The sequence below is a fragment of the Porites lutea genome, chromosome 5 (assembly GCF_958299795.1).
Source record: "Porites lutea chromosome 5, jaPorLute2.1, whole genome shotgun sequence".
Classification (NCBI taxonomy): domain Eukaryota; kingdom Metazoa; phylum Cnidaria; class Anthozoa; order Scleractinia; family Poritidae; genus Porites; species Porites lutea.
In genome coordinates this window covers 17,220,438-17,234,502 of record NC_133205.1, presented here as the reverse complement: position 1 = coordinate 17,234,502, position 14,065 = coordinate 17,220,438, and the positions used below count along the sequence as shown (strand labels likewise).

At 36.4% G+C, this 14,065-nt stretch overlaps 1 protein-coding gene and 1 long non-coding RNA gene across 2 annotated transcripts in view; both read right to left on the bottom strand.

Moving 5' to 3' along the window:
- LOC140937551 (uncharacterized) overlaps positions 1-14,065 on the bottom strand; it is a 149,160-nt gene that overhangs the window by 116,603 nt on the left and 18,492 nt on the right. The window lies entirely within an intron of this gene.
- Positions 11,406-14,065, bottom strand: part of LOC140936612 (uncharacterized) — a 12,106-nt gene continuing 9,446 nt past the window's right edge. Inside the window, exon 2 of the mRNA XM_073386108.1 lies at positions 11,406-13,264. Coding sequence (XP_073242209.1) covers positions 11,885-13,264 — 1,380 coding nt within the window. The 3' untranslated portion in view covers positions 11,406-11,884. The remainder of the gene's footprint in view (positions 13,265-14,065) is intronic.

Below are 14,065 nucleotides of genomic sequence, written 5' to 3'. Positions count from 1 at the left end.
CCTAAGCTTAATTAAAGGTAGCCAAGAACTTCCAAAAAGAAAATTAATCAAATCAAGCAAAGTAAACTCAGATCAAATGGTATTTTGTCGATGTGTAATTTGCTTTTGTTTTTTGTTCTTTGTTTTGTTTTTCTTTGTTTGTTTGTGTTTTCTTTGTCACCAAAGAGTAGGTCTCAGATTTTCTGTGATACCTCCTCAGTTCGAAATAAAGGTTACTTAAGGCAATGCTAGCTATGGCCGCAATAAATTTACCGCTCTATGACTTTCCTTGTTCTTTTTACACCAGCGAGCTAGAGCCGGACGACATGGTGCTGTGATACCGGCAGCTTTGTCAGTTATAAAAGCAACTACTAGAAAAGTGCTCAGTAGAATCGCGAGAACTCTTGATTCCATTATCTCAAACATGAAAATTTTCCAATGTAAATATGGCGAGGCTGAGATGATAGGAGGACGATCATCAAAGATATGCTCTCTTTTTGGTTTATATATAACCCTTATAGGCTCTTTGTGTGATAATTACTTTTGTTTTTATTCCAATGCAGTTGTTGTAATTGTTATCCAAAACATCAAAAGGGAATAAAGACGCCTGCTAAGCAAATGCGCGCCAAGCTAAAACCGAAATATATATTTCATAATTTGTTAACAACTGCTCCTCGAAATCTTGAAAAGTAAAGTCTTGTATCATTTTTTAAGAGGATTATGCCTTCTAAAAAGATTAATCTTAACTTATAACAGAAACTCAGTCTGACAGCTGGGCGTTATGTATTTCATATGATTAAGACTGGTAGATACAACGTCAAATCTTTATAGACGGTAAAGATTCTAACTAATTGTAGATGTGATCAAATCCTAAACGAACGAACTAAATCATCCTGGTTAGTATAGGTAGTAGCATGATTTTGTAGTGATATTTGGCATAAATACCATGTGTGATATTTCGAAATTGTCATACGTAATTTTACTCGCCTAAAGGCTCGTGAAATTTGAGACATTAATTTTGAAATATCACAAGTGATGTTTATGCCAAATATCACGTACAAATCATGGTATTATTTGTTTAAACTGCTACCCACAAAAGGTTTGTAATGTTCACATGTAGGTATTTCTAATTGAGCTGGTTGCCACGGTACGACTGCTCTAAGCCAATCAAATTGCAGAAACTTATAATGTAGTAGTATAAACGCAATAAACAAGAAAATTTCATTATTGTACACTCATAATTCAATACAATACATCATGTTATTAACTATACGTTGTGAAAACAGTTTTCGACAAAAGATCTACATTTTATGAGGCGTAATAATTCTAAGCTTTGTTTTAAGTACGTTTGGTCGTCCGTTTCCTCATAATAAGGCTTGGACTACAGTCCTCCTTCAGTCCTACTCCAGTTCCTCCTTCATGGTTCGAAAAAAGAAAACGATATGATAGAAGTTCTATTTTTATTTTTTATTTTTTCAATAAATAAATTTGCGATATTTGCCGAAGTTCTGGTTTTTGCTCCAATTCACAACGAAAACGAAAAGCAAAAATCAATAGTCAGCTTAAATATGTACCAGAAGTCTTCTTTTACATCTTTATTTTTGCTTCTTTATAAGAGAAATGTGACGTTACTTTACCATACGGTAGCAAAACTTTTGGATCACAATAATAGGGAGCTTAAGCAACGGCGACGGCAACAAGAACGGCAAAAATCAGGACTTTATTAGCAAAACCACAACTTGGCACGTACATCACGCTGCATGGTTTTGTACATTTCTTAGCCGTCGTTGTACGACTGCGACATGAAACTTCAAAATTTCACGCGCCCGCTTTATAGGGTACGTGAACACAACACAAACATTTTCTTTTTTTTTTTTCTAAATTTACATACGAACCCCCAGTAAATTTCACCAACTTTTGACAAATTCAGAATGAAATGGAATAAGATCGATGAAGTTTGAAACAGTGCGAATTCACTTTTTAAGTGACGTTTTCTGGTTGTTGTCATCTAGAAAATTTGCTACCATGGCAACGTGACGTAACGACTTTCTTCTCTGTTCTTCTTAACGTCTACAGTTGTACTAACACAACTATCTTCTAACTAATACTAAGAGCCAAATAGCAGCCGTTTTTACAACCGAATCTAATGATGCTTGGATTAACTGATGACCATGAGATTAAAATATATCTACTGTATATCTAGCCGATTTTTTGAAAACCAACCTAACGAAATTTGCAGTCATTTTAGTGAAAAGGTATCAAAAGGCAGGTTTCTTAAGCCCGAGAAGCTCCAAAATCACAGTAACGAAGGAAAAGGAAAGGAGAAAAGGAAAGAGCGGGGAGAAGGAACGGAGGAGAAGTGAAAAAAGCAATGGTTGCACTTTTAGTTTTTAATAATAGCCACTTTCGATATAGTTTTTGGCCAAAAAAAAAAATGCTGGACGCAAAACGTTCATTCAGTTTGGCCATAACGTTATCAAAAATGCTATCTTATGGTTCACAGTGATAGGCCATTTCCGAGTCTCCTGGGCCTCTGTATCAAAACGAGGTTAAGTGCTCAGCCCCTTTGATATGGAAATGATTTTTCATTCTCATGTTAATGAAACTCATTTGTTCAAGATTGTGCACTTGGCCTCATTCTGAAGCGAGGGTTTTTGGAACTCGGAAGTGGGCTATTGATGCGTCATCTTTTAATTTTAGTTTCTGTTTTATTACGTGAGCCATGGTTAGTCAGGATTTTGTCCACATGGGTGTTTTCATGTTTTGATATTTTCATCTTACTTGTACTTAAATTTATGCTTAGCTCGCGAATTTAGTTGATTCCATTTTTGGAAAATTCTTGTCTTGACCTTGTCAGATGTGAGTTTTTCACAGGTGGTCGGCGTGTTTGTGAGGTTAGAGCTGACCCTATTTCATTATTCTCTTTGAAGTTCCTGTTTGTAATTGGGTTTGCTATCCAACGTTTTAGCTTTTCATTGGATTGTAGCTCTTTGTCGAACGCAACCAGTACATTTAGTTATACCAAAACATTAACCAGACCGAGGTTACCTCAACTCTAATCTTTTTCTGTTCGTTCGTTGATCATGTATCGGTTTTCTCTTCTACATGAGGACTGTCCTAACGATCCTCAGATTGAATAAGTTTGTAAATGGATAGCAATCGTTTTCGTCAGTGGAGACAGCCTTTGCTATTTTAGTCCTTAATCATTGATGATACGCGGAGAAAAACCTAATTTGTAGCAAGGGAGAGAACTAACAACAAATTAACTCAACCCATGCATGTATGGCGTCCGTTCGGAGATTTCAAACCGGGCCACATTTTCTAAGCCAACCTTACTTCCCTAGTCCCTTTCAAGCCTAAATACACACACAAAAAATAACACTTCTTTTAACACAGCACAAGTTTCATAGTATTTTATTTCTTACGCCTTTAAACTATTAACATTACAAGGTCTGTAACAATTAAATGTTTCATTTTTCGCCTTCTTTTCCCGGCTACACTTTCCAACGTTGTTGTGGTCTAGCTTTGTCTTCTAATACCAGGCCACAATCTAGTTTACGGGCAGCTGCACAAACACTTCTTCGGTACATTGGCGCCATATCCTATAAGGAAAAGATGTGTTTAATACCTGTGGGAGGTAGTCTATAGTTAGGCTTTATTATTATTTGAAGTTTTTAAGGCAAAAGAAATCTTAAGGCCGCTACACAAGCTCAAGAAAAAACAACTTCACAAGCCACAGTGGCAAATTACCTCAGTATGATAAGATTACAAATTATTGTACTTCAAGTTAAAACCTATATTTGTAAAAAAAAAAAAAACTTTCGATTGTGAAAAGTTACCGTATTTCTTTTGCCTGGTATTGGGCCGGTAAAACACTCTGTTTCCCTCAAATTAATTAGTTATCGTTAAAACAACGCACAATAAGAATGACAAGGTGCCAAGATTCGACTTCATCTTAATCCGATCTGTTCGGTGCCTTTTCTTTGGGAATAATTTTTTGCTATCGACAAAAACGTTTGCCTTTTTATGCTCTTAGGGCTTTCCTATTACAGTATTTAAATGAATTGCATCTACATGTAGTTATACTTTCTTACACTTCTGTTTTCAAGTAAATGACTGATTAGACTAGACAAACTGCCCTGGTCATAACGTTTAATATATTTTTTCCTTATTGTTAACGTTTCTCGAACAGTTAACCGTATCGCTGCGTAAAATATCCGCCTTATATTATCGAGTCTTTTCTAATTTGTTTTCATCCGTTTTCCCTTTTACACTGTAAAAACTGACCAGTTATAGAGACCTCAAAAAAATGGTTTAGGTTTGAATCCCCGGTAACCGTATTTTATTAGGTTACAGTAACCAAAAAAATATAGTTCAGGTTAACCATTTTTTATTCCCGTTGAAATAACTTTTCTTTATGGGTTACATTAACCCTTAAAAATGGTTGTTTCTACCACAGCCCACGCCACTTCTCACAACGTTTAATAATTGTTTGTCATAACCTCTACTTTTTGGTTAAACTAACTTTGAATTTTTAGTTGTTATAACCGAAATAAAAAGATAAATATGTTTCAACCCATACAGTTAAGTTATAATAACCATTTTTTGTGGTCATGGTAAACCAGTTTTTCGGGTACTAGTGATGAATCTGTGGTAACCCATTTAAAATAGTCAAGAGGTGGTAGCTTTAACCATTCCATATGGGTTAGAAGAAAACGGTTGTTTTAACTGATAATAATGAATTACATTAACCTCACAATAATAGTCTTCAGCAACATTTTTAATGGTTATGTTAACCGTTCTTTACAAACAACAACAACAACATAGTTGACCACTAACTTCAAAGAAAAGATAATCATATAACATTGCAAGTAAAAAAGGCTTATGTTTCTTAATACAAGTATTTAAAGCAGAACAAGGAATGATTAAACAATCAGCCCTGCTTCCTAAACTATAGCAAATTTAAACTGGAATACTGCATGTCTCTCACAAGACTGCAAAGCAAGACTTTGTACATACGATTGTAAAGCAGAAACATCCTTAAGCAGAAAAAATTCAAGTAACTCCAGATTCAATAGTGATACAGTACTTTGATTAAATTAAACTCTTAAGGTAAGTGGCTTTTCTGCCAAAAATGCTTTGACAAATACATAGGGAATTAAGAATTTCGTGAGATTCAGTGATATAATAATTGTAAGATCTTTCCAGTGAAGAGTCAACTCCTCACCCACTGTACATGTAACTTTCTTTCTTTTACTAATGATTGAAGCGGAGCATATGATCTAAAAACTACCAGTGCCCTTCATTGTTCTACAAGCCATGTTTTTCTACTAAAAAGCAAAAAAAGATCCTCTTCCAAGCAGTGGCCCGTTGAGGGTAACTAATCCGCCGGATCAGGACTTGTCTTGCTTGTAATGAAAATAAGGATACTCGCCGAGCTTCATTCAAAGTTGTTTATTCCCTCAGTCGTTCAAATTTGGTGATATTTCTGAAATAAACGAAAATATTTCGTTTTTAAGTTCACTGGTTAACGCACGAAAAATTACAGTGATACGCCTGTGCTTTAAGTTAAAGTAGGGAACGCGCACGCACGCGTGTGCGTGGTCATCGTGAGCAACGCGCGACTGAAAGCTACATTAGAAAAAAAAAGCTTTGTAATTGCGTATGATAGCTCTGTAACAGCAGTACAATATTGCAATTAAGATGGTCATCCGAAGACTGCAAAATCTATGCAACTGTACTGAACATTTCCAAAAACTCTAAAGGGCCACGCAAGTGCGTGGGGTTGTCTCAAAACGCGTCTATTTATTTGCAAAAAGATAATTTTAAAAACGATTTAGAGTTCTGTTTAAAAATAAGCAATACATACCGGTCATGCTGTTTCAGTGAAGGTCGGTGAAGCAAGTCTTCGAGATTTTGCTGATGTTCGTTTGTCATGATTTGTCTTTAGTCGACGGGGCAGATATTTTGTTTATCTATTTCAGGCGGTCAACTGAAGTAAATTTTGCCATGATCTTCTTATCATCCTCCTTTGAATAAAAGATTTGCAAGGTATACGTTAGCTAAGAATTTTATAGAAGTAGTAAAGAACTGAAATTCAAGTGAGAGATCTATTCTGAAGACGTTGTCTTCGGACTTGCATAAATTTGAAGTCACATTACCTTTTTACTCGCCACATCTCCATTGCTGTCCGTGACTAAGAAACGAGCTCCCATTGACTTTTAACTGAGGGGCCTTATCCAGGCGAAATATAAAATGTTATTCGCAGCAATGAACCGAGAGTACTGAATTCAGCTTGGCGCAAGGCGGTTAAAGTAAAAAACTGAACTATGAGAGCCGAATTTGGCATTGATTTTGAAATACCAAGTCTCTCATTGGCTAGCTAAGTAGATTAACGTCAAGGTGTTAGGTAACATACTACAGTTGACAGGAAACAATGCAACATTTTCTAAAAACCCTTAGTTGTTTCTCGAGTAAACTCGCCTAACATGTTTCCAACCATGAAATAGTTTAAGCTTATAAAAAGGTTACTGAGTAAGATTGTTGATTTACTGAGAACATCTAACGCCATTTAGGGTTCGTTACGTGACGAAATAGAGTTACTTTAGGTCACTTAAGAAAAACACCGGAAACCCGCTGGAATTTTGTGACCGGTGAAAAACACGAAAGTATTTTTTGAAGACACGCAAGGATGGCTGTTGGCTTCTCGAGGCGCTCAGCATTGATTTGAATGACATAACCTGTGCAGGACATCTTGAAGAATCATTTCACCTAGATGACGATTAGTTCTCTCGGCTAGTCCGTCGAGAGAAACGTCAAAGAAGAAAATAGTCCTCGCGTCACGCGACTTCGCCTCTCGCGAGCGCGTACTAGCCCAATCATTGAAGCAAGACGCGAGTTGCATGCATGTCATTTAAAAAATTTTAACTGTCGGGGAAAGTTAATTTGGCTATCCAATCTTAACCTATCCTAAATCCCATAATCAATGCTGATTATTTGTTCTTTCTTAAGCGTAAGGGAAAAGTCTGTGTTGAAGGTTGGATAAAAGGCTTTTATGTTCTGTTTTTGTAAACTCATACTTGCCATTTGTGTAGCCATTTCCTTCCGTGGTTTTCCGTTTATTTTAACCCCTCGGAAAAGTCAGTTTTGACCATTCAGTGTTTAACCTTACTTCATAGCTCTAAATAACAGACCATTATTGGTAAGTCATGACCAACAAATTGTTAAAGATTCTAACCCATTGATTTGAGGTTCGATGCACATTTTTACCATTTGTTTAACCATTTGGTTTCGTTATTTTGACTGCCATGAAAAGTTATTTTGACCATTCAATGTTCTAACGGAATTATAACCGTCACAACAACTGCTGATCATTGCTTAATATAACCAATAACATAAAGGTTACGATTTTAACTAGTTTATTTTAGGTTAAAATTACCTTTTGTAACTGGTTATAACCTTTTAATATAGTTACCATAACTGGTCAGTTTTTACAGTGTAGTGTGTGTGTTTATGTTAATTGCTAACTTAACAGGTACGCTATTACTTAAGAAAGAAACATATTACTTAAACAATGAAAACAGCCCAAGGTCATTTTAGGTTTCTAAAATAAAAACCATAACTCGTCTATAACTCGTAACGGTAATAACTGATAAACTTGAGGTCGACGGTACCCTCACTTTACTTTCTCCCCCCCCCCCCCCTCCCCCTCCTCTCTCTCTCTCTCCATCAATGCTCGCCCGTTTTAAGGGTATTTAGAGCTAGGCAAAGCTATACAAAAAGGAGAGAAGTTGAAAGAAGGATGTGATGTCACCTGGGATCGAACTCTGGACTACGCGCCCCGAAGGCCAAACAACTGTGCCACCTTGCTCCTAATGTGAGGCGACACAATTAAGCAATTGCCAGTGGTTATAAAATAAAGTATAGATTTTGAGCGTAGGTTTAATGTAAGTCTTTATCTTATGTCACTTTACCACCTTTTCTGCCCAATAAACACACAGTAATTTTAATAATCACGTAGAAAGAAAATTAAAGACGCTAAAACGGACCAACAAACTGAGCAGACACCGCCTGAGAATTAGTGACCTGGTAAATACACCCTTTTTAAGTTGAAGGATCCATTTCAGCTTTTAAAGCGGAAGCGTTACATGATATTCTTGTAATTCATTTACCTCCTATCGTAAGAACAAATTGGTTGAAACACTGCAGCTAATAGCCCCTTGTCGTAGTCAAACAGTTAGGTCCTATGATGTTTATCTCTTCTCCCCACGCTAATTTGATTTTTATCTTTCTTCCCGTTGGTCAGTTGATATACCTTGTTACAATTTAGTTAATTAACTGGGTCATTGGTAAATTACTTATTGTAAATTGGATAAAAGTTCAACACCAGAATGAGGACACCATTTTTCATTACATCAAGCGATTTTCAAAATATCTAGAACATAATTTAGGGCCTGTTTACCTGGAGGTGGGGGACTTCAGGTAGGCGAGGTAACCTGCTGCGGGTCACCCCACCAATCATTTAAACGTGATCAAATCAAAATGAGAGATTATATGGGCAGGCTGGTTTCCCCACGTAAGCGCCGGTTACCTCATCTACCTGGGCGTCCCCCACCTCCCTGTAAAAACATGGCCCTTATTTCTTTACCGGCGTAGAAATTTTGGCTATTTATTATTCATGCAAAGCACCATGCTTTTTCTTTCTTTTCTTATTTTTTTCTTTTGCTTTTCGTTTATCATTTCTTTCCTTTTGTTTGCTTTGTTGCTGTTTTTGCCTGTTTGTTTGTTATTAACCACCGCCATATCGTTCGAAAGTAGTTCTGCTTGTCTTTAAGTGTCTGTTGAGCTTACCAACCCTTAAAAAAATTAAATACCAATAACATAACTGAAAAATATGAAAATGGCAAAAATAATAAGAAGCATCGCGTTACTGATCCGTATCAATGACATTCTTTATTTTGCTTGCTCTTTTTAAAATCACACTCAAAGTTGGGCTTCATTAAGACCGTGTAGTTAGATTCCATGTTACATTGAAAGGCAAGAGCGTTATCGCATCTTATATTCATTCATTATTTGCGCGGGTACATCTTCTTGTTCCCTGTTGCAAGCCAGTTCCCGTGCAGCCTGGCACAAACTCCGTCTGTACTTCAGCGTTGCTACCTTAAAGAAAAAAGAAATCCAGCAGTTCTTAAATTATGGAGCCTAAGCTTAAAGGTAGCCAAGAACTTCCAAAAAGAAAATTAATCAAATCAAGCAAAGTAAATTCAGATCAAATGGTATTTTGTCGATGTGTAATTTGTTTTCGTTTTTTGATCTTTGTTTTGTTTTACTTTGTTTGTTTGTGTTTTCTTTGTCACCAAAGAGTAGGTCTCAGATTTTCTGTGATACCTCCTCAGTTCGAGATAAAGGTTACTTAAGGCAATGCTAGCTATGGCCGCAATAAATTTACCTCTCTATGATTTTCCTTGTTCTTTTTACACCAGGGAGCCTGAGGACATCGTAGTGCTTGAATACCGGCAGCTTTTTCAGTTATAAAAGCCACTACCAGAAAAGTGCTCAGTAGAATCGCAAGAACGCTTGATTCCATTATCTCAAAGATGAAAATTTTCCAATGTAAATATGGCGAGGCTGAGATGATACGAGGACGATCATTAAAGATATGCTCTCTTTTTGGTTTATATATAACCCTTATAGGCTCTTTGTGTGATAATTACTTTTGTTTTTAATCCAATGCAGTTGTTGTAATTGTTATCCAAAACATCAAAAGGGAATAAAGACGCCTGCTAAGCAAATGCGCGCCAAGCTAAAACCGAAATATATATTTCATAATTTGGTAACAACTGCTCGTCGAAATCTTGAAAAGTAAAGTCTTGTATCATTTTTTAAGAGGATTATGCCTTCTAAAAAGATTAATACTAACTTATAACAGAAACTCAGTCTGAGAGCTGGGCGTTATGTATTTCATACGATTAAGACTGGTAGATACAACGTCAAATCATTATAGACGGTAAAGATTCTAACTAATTGTAGATGTGATCAAATCCTAAACGAAATTCATTTTCGGTTTTCCTGTTTCTCATCTCTCTCCAATAGCAGATAACTTTTAAAGTAAGAAACGGTCTCTGATCATTATTTAAGCAGCAATTATCTGTTCAGTAATTGCGCTTTTCTATTAACATATTGAAATAGGAATTAAATCCTCTATATTCTTTTGTGTTAATCTGCAGGATACTGAAATTATATTACTTCTGTTATCATTGTCATATAAGACGTCCCAAAGAGTTAACGGCTATTTGAAGACGAAACAACCAAATTTCTGACTAAAACGAGATGCAGCGTCATTCCTTAATTGTTAAATTTTCCGTCTAGACTATGCTAGATAGTGTTCATTAATTGTAAGTTGGCATATTGATAATTGGATGTAAGAAATTATTATGCCTAACTGTTTCAGGGCGACACTATCCCGGATGTAGTCGACCTTTTGCGACTGTCACCAACTAGCCTATTCTCCCTACCTTATCCTCCACCCTTTGCTATCGGATTACAGTGTTAATAGTTTTCTTCTGGCAATTGCCACTACAGTATAAAATTTGCAATTTCTGCAAGTGTCAAATAACCTTTCGTTTTATTCAGTTCGCTTTCATCTCAAACATTTACATAGTGTAACTTTAAGTTACATCTAAAATGGCTCATCGTTAAAGTTAACGCTGTTCCCTATATAAAGCGAAGATTATAATACTATGAACTCTCGCGCTTGTTTTCTGTTGGCTCTCAATCGTCTTTCAGCTTCCATCTTCCGGTAACAGTTCAATTTCCTTGCAGCTTCGCACAAACTTCGCCGATAGATGATCACTTTCTCTGGCAAAAAAGAAGTAAAATAGGGCATGGTTATAACAAAAAATTAGAATTTTGTTATTGTATCGTGATACAGCACCTTAGATGTACGGTCATAAGGGTACCAAAATATTTTTAAAGAATACTTCGCTTTTTACCTATTGTTTGTTTAGCTCGCTTTTTTTGCCGTTGACTACTCGATATTACCAGGCTGGTGCGTCGAAACAGTAGATTCTTCGAGCCCGAGGGACACTAGCAGAAGAGCGATAAACAAGATAGATAACAGTATTGATTTCATTCTCGCAACTCTTTTGTCGGTAGGGCTGTACTTTGTGTAAGCAAGTGAAGAACAAATTAGATTGTTGCAATAAGTCAAATTGTGTTGGATTATCATTGGAGTCGAAAGCTACCAAAGTGAAATCAGAATCTATTATCCACTAGCGAGTCAAATTGCTCTTTAGTTAAATTAGCCTAACACGACCTACTTTAAATTGTGCTTCAAGATAATAAATGCCTAAATGCTGCTCAAATTAAAGAAATTAAGAAAAATTGTGTTACCTTCTATTGGTAACATTGCTATTAGAAGTACTATTAAGTAAATAGAGATTACTTCATGGTTGGTGAGTGCGTACGATTTTTATTCACGAGTTGTGAAGAATCGAAAACGAACGAGTGAGCGCAGCGAACGAGTGAGTTTGCGATTCTTCACAACGAGTGAATAAAAATCGTACAAGCGAACCAACCATGAGGTAATTTGTTTATTATATATGTACTGAGATATTACAAAATAATGTTAACAACTATCAATTGCGCGGTGAAATCAACACAAAGACCACAACGAGTTGCGAATGATTTTATTCGAGCAAACTGAACGTACAAAACTTCCTACAACATTAAAGTTATTCAATGACTCTGAAGAAAGTGGAACAAAGTCTACTTTTAAACGATTCTTTAACTTTAAATAACAATGAAAATTTTCAGCTTTAAATATCGCCGTTCAAAACCGTAACTAAGATATAAAATTTGAAAAAGTTGACTGTTTTGTAAATCTAATTATAGTAATGCATGCATTCTAATCAGAGTCAGAGTCCAGTACTTTTAGCCTTTTGTACCTCTTTGGAGAAGACTTTACCTCAACTTCTTGGATTGCCAACTTCGGGGATTGATTGAGGCTGTTAATAGAAATGCTGAATTGACCTCCATGAATAACAGCGCCCGTGAAAAGCGACATCGCTTGTTGGTGATGATCTGCCGCCGAGCGACCCGCCGAGCTAGCTGAAGGATCAGTGGAGCATTCTCCAACTTGAGATGAATTAGTTTTCTCTAAGCTATGCACATTCCCGGACATCAGTTCACTTAAAGTACGAGACATTTTTACTTGCTGTTTTTCAGAAACTACAGAATAATTTGTCACACTTTGAAGATTTTTATGTCCCGACAGTTGAATAATATCTGTCGCTGGGATGTCGTTGTTTGTTAAAGTTTGGATCATTGTTTTGCGACCGCTATGGTTCTTTACATTGGGCCCCAGCCCGGCTTTTTCTGCCATTTTTTTCATTAACGAATTCAGCTTGTTCACGCCAACGGCTGACTTTTTAAACCATGGTTTAGAAGAATCTTGTTTTTTACAGTTATTTACTGCTAGATAAAATGGCGCGTTGTTGTCGTTCATTTCCGACGGTCTTTTCTCCGCGTAGAATTTGTAAACAGTGACGGGATCTCTTTCACTTCCCTGAACCGAAAACATTTTCGGTTTTATTTGCCTGACATCTCTGGGATTTTCTCCGGTTCGAGTCTTAGTTTGTCTCTCAGTATACTCTAAAAATTCCTCGCCATTTGTAGTTTGGCGTAGTTGCACATCGCCCCAACACATGTCTCTGTGTTCCTTACAACCACGGAGACCGAAATAGACTGTGTTGTTGAACCAAACTGTATTCAGTAGAGCCTCAGGAGTTGACTTTCCTAACAATCCTTTGTCATACAGCAGTTTTATGTCGTCTTCTGTGAGGGGAACTGAAGCGTTTGGTTTATCGCCTTTGCCTTTCTTCTTGAGATCTCTTTGTTTTGATTTTAATGCCGTTCGTGCTTTTTCAAACTCGACGTCTCTCATAATGCTGTAGCCGTAATTCTTCTTCTTTAAATACCGTTCAAAACTGGCCATCATAGCACGCAAGGAAGTGGGTTCGTAATCTTCGTTGTTTTCTTTCTTTCTTACTGTTATGATAAATTCGCTGATGAATGAACTCAGTTCGTGTGGGGGAATTTCTTCTACAGGCCTTGACTCATCTTTTAGCCTCAAAAACTCCTTAAGCAAAGCAACATTCTGTTCAGTTTTCTTCCTGGTGTTTTCGTTTTCTTGTCCTTCAATAAATTCCTCTACTGAAGTTATATCTGCAAACCTTGAATTGCTCGAAGAAGACGCCCTGGTTTTCCTTTTGCCTAGTGACGCCGTCAGTGAAAGGCGGGAAAATCGATACGATTTTTGTCACTAGTGAAAACTTTCGTCTGCGGGTTGTGATTGGTCATACGGTATTTTTCACTAGTGAGAAAAATCGTACAACCAATCAGATTGCGTGTACTCTGCAACGCATCATTTTTATTTGACATATTCATTTTGCAGTAAATCTCAGTACATATATAATAAAATGAGATATTCATTGCTCACGGGAGGTTAAAAATATATTTAATATAGATATGGAACGTTTTACTGGCGTAGAGATATATTTGGTTTTTTTGTTTGCTTGTCTTTTTTTGGTAGTTCCCTTTTTTGTTCTTGTTTGCTTGTTTTGTTTTGTTTTTTCATTGTTATTGCTCACGCGAGGTTACAAAGATAAAGGTAATATATTTAAGATAAATCTAAGAAATGTCTTGTAGCATGTTAGAGAGGATTATGCCTTTTCAAAAGCTTGATATGAACCTACAAGAGGGACCTTCTGAGAGCTGGGCCTTGGTTCTCACATAATTAAGACTGGTATATTACAACGTCAAATCACTATAGACGATAAAGATTCTACCGAATTATTGAAGATGTAATCAAATCCAAGACGAAATTCCTATTTCTGCTTTACTGCTTCTCATCACTCTTCAGTAGCGGATAAGTAAGAAAAAGTCTGTGATCCTAAAATTCAAGCTGAAAGTTTCTGTTCAAAAAATGACGATTATCTATTAACAAATTGAAGTATAAATTAAAAATCCATATTCATATCTTATCAACGTCATATAAGACATCCCAAATGTAATAGTCTAATTTGCC